This window comes from Pteropus vampyrus, unplaced genomic scaffold (genome assembly GCF_000151845.1).
Source record: "Pteropus vampyrus isolate Shadow unplaced genomic scaffold, Pvam_2.0 Scaffold978, whole genome shotgun sequence".
Lineage (NCBI taxonomy): Eukaryota > Metazoa > Chordata > Mammalia > Chiroptera > Pteropodidae > Pteropus > Pteropus vampyrus.
Genome location: NW_011889759.1, coordinates 22382 through 23556, shown reverse-complemented (window position 1 = coordinate 23556; position 1175 = coordinate 22382). Strand labels below are relative to the sequence as shown.

Here is a 1175-nt window from a genome sequence, read left to right as displayed (position 1 = left end):
AAAAGCGGTTAAAAAATGAACTGAGAGGTGTAAATGTTGGAAAGAAGTCACATTAGTTGTATAGTATATCGAGCTGAGGCGAAAACTAAGAAAATCTACCGAATAACTGTTAGACACAGGAAGAGAAGGTAGCAAGGCGGCCCATTACGACAGCGACGCACAGAATTCCAGTTTCCCTACATAAAAATACGAACCATTAAAAACATAAAGATCCCACTGACCACAGCAGCAGCAAGGGCAGGAGCAAGCACAGTAGGAATGCGGGGCGGGGTGGTTTTGCCCCCAGGGGATGTGTGGTCGCGGCTGGAGACGTTTGTGGTTGTCACAAACGGACGTGTCCGTTAGCTGGAGGCCCGGGTTGCGTTAGACGCATCTGTGCACGTCCAGCGCAGCCCACGACAAGAACGACCCAGCCCCAGAGCAACAGGGCTGGAGGCGGGGAACTCGGATCCATAGCGTCCTCCCAGACGTGACGTGACAGGTGATCGGGATGGGTGACTGGCAGTTCCCCGCGGCCTGTGACTGGCTGGAGGGAATTTAACCGGCAGCGGTGAAGCGGCCATATCTAAATGACGGGCTCCAGGGGCAGGGGCTTTGCCCCGAATTCCGTGTGTCTCCCCCACGACCGGGACCGAGGCTACGTCTGGGAAGATGTGGAACGAACAGCCAAGGAGCGGTCACGTGAACACCCCAGGGAAGGTCACGGTCGTGCTGACGGGGACAGGGACGGGACTCACCGGCTCCTGGACCACGGCGTGAACCAGCGCAGCTCCTGGTAGTTGCCTTCATTTGCCAAGGCCATCTTGGGTCTGATGAGCAAGATCTTCCTATGGGCAGGGGGGCAAGAGTGTCCCTGAGGTGGACACGGCCAGTGGACAGGAAGCAGCCCACATGTCCGTCTGCCCGACAGTGGACGATGACAGAGCAGCTGAGACCTGGCAGGTGTGCGCTCCGCGGGTCTGCGAGGGGGATGTCATGAGGCCACCCTCCCTCGACTGACCTCTCGGCCACAGGGCCGCGTGTTCCTAAACCCCACCCTTGGCCTCTCTCTCTCTAAGCCTACGGGTGCCCGTGTCCGTGGCGGCAGGGACCGGCAGGAGCAGGGGCACCATGTCGCCTGCCAGGTGCACCAGCCACCACTAAGGACTGGGCGTTGCCAGAAGCAGCCCCTCAAG

The 1175-nt window shown here is 59.1% G+C and overlaps 1 protein-coding gene across 1 annotated transcript in view; it reads right to left on the bottom strand.

Moving 5' to 3' along the window:
* Positions 1–1175, bottom strand: part of LOC105309990 (glutamine-dependent NAD(+) synthetase-like) — a 20093-nt gene that overhangs the window by 14233 nt on the left and 4685 nt on the right. Inside the window, exon 2 of the mRNA XM_023526514.1 lies at positions 738–935. Coding sequence (XP_023382282.1) covers positions 738–935 — 198 coding nt within the window. The remainder of the gene's footprint in view (positions 1–737; positions 936–1175) is intronic.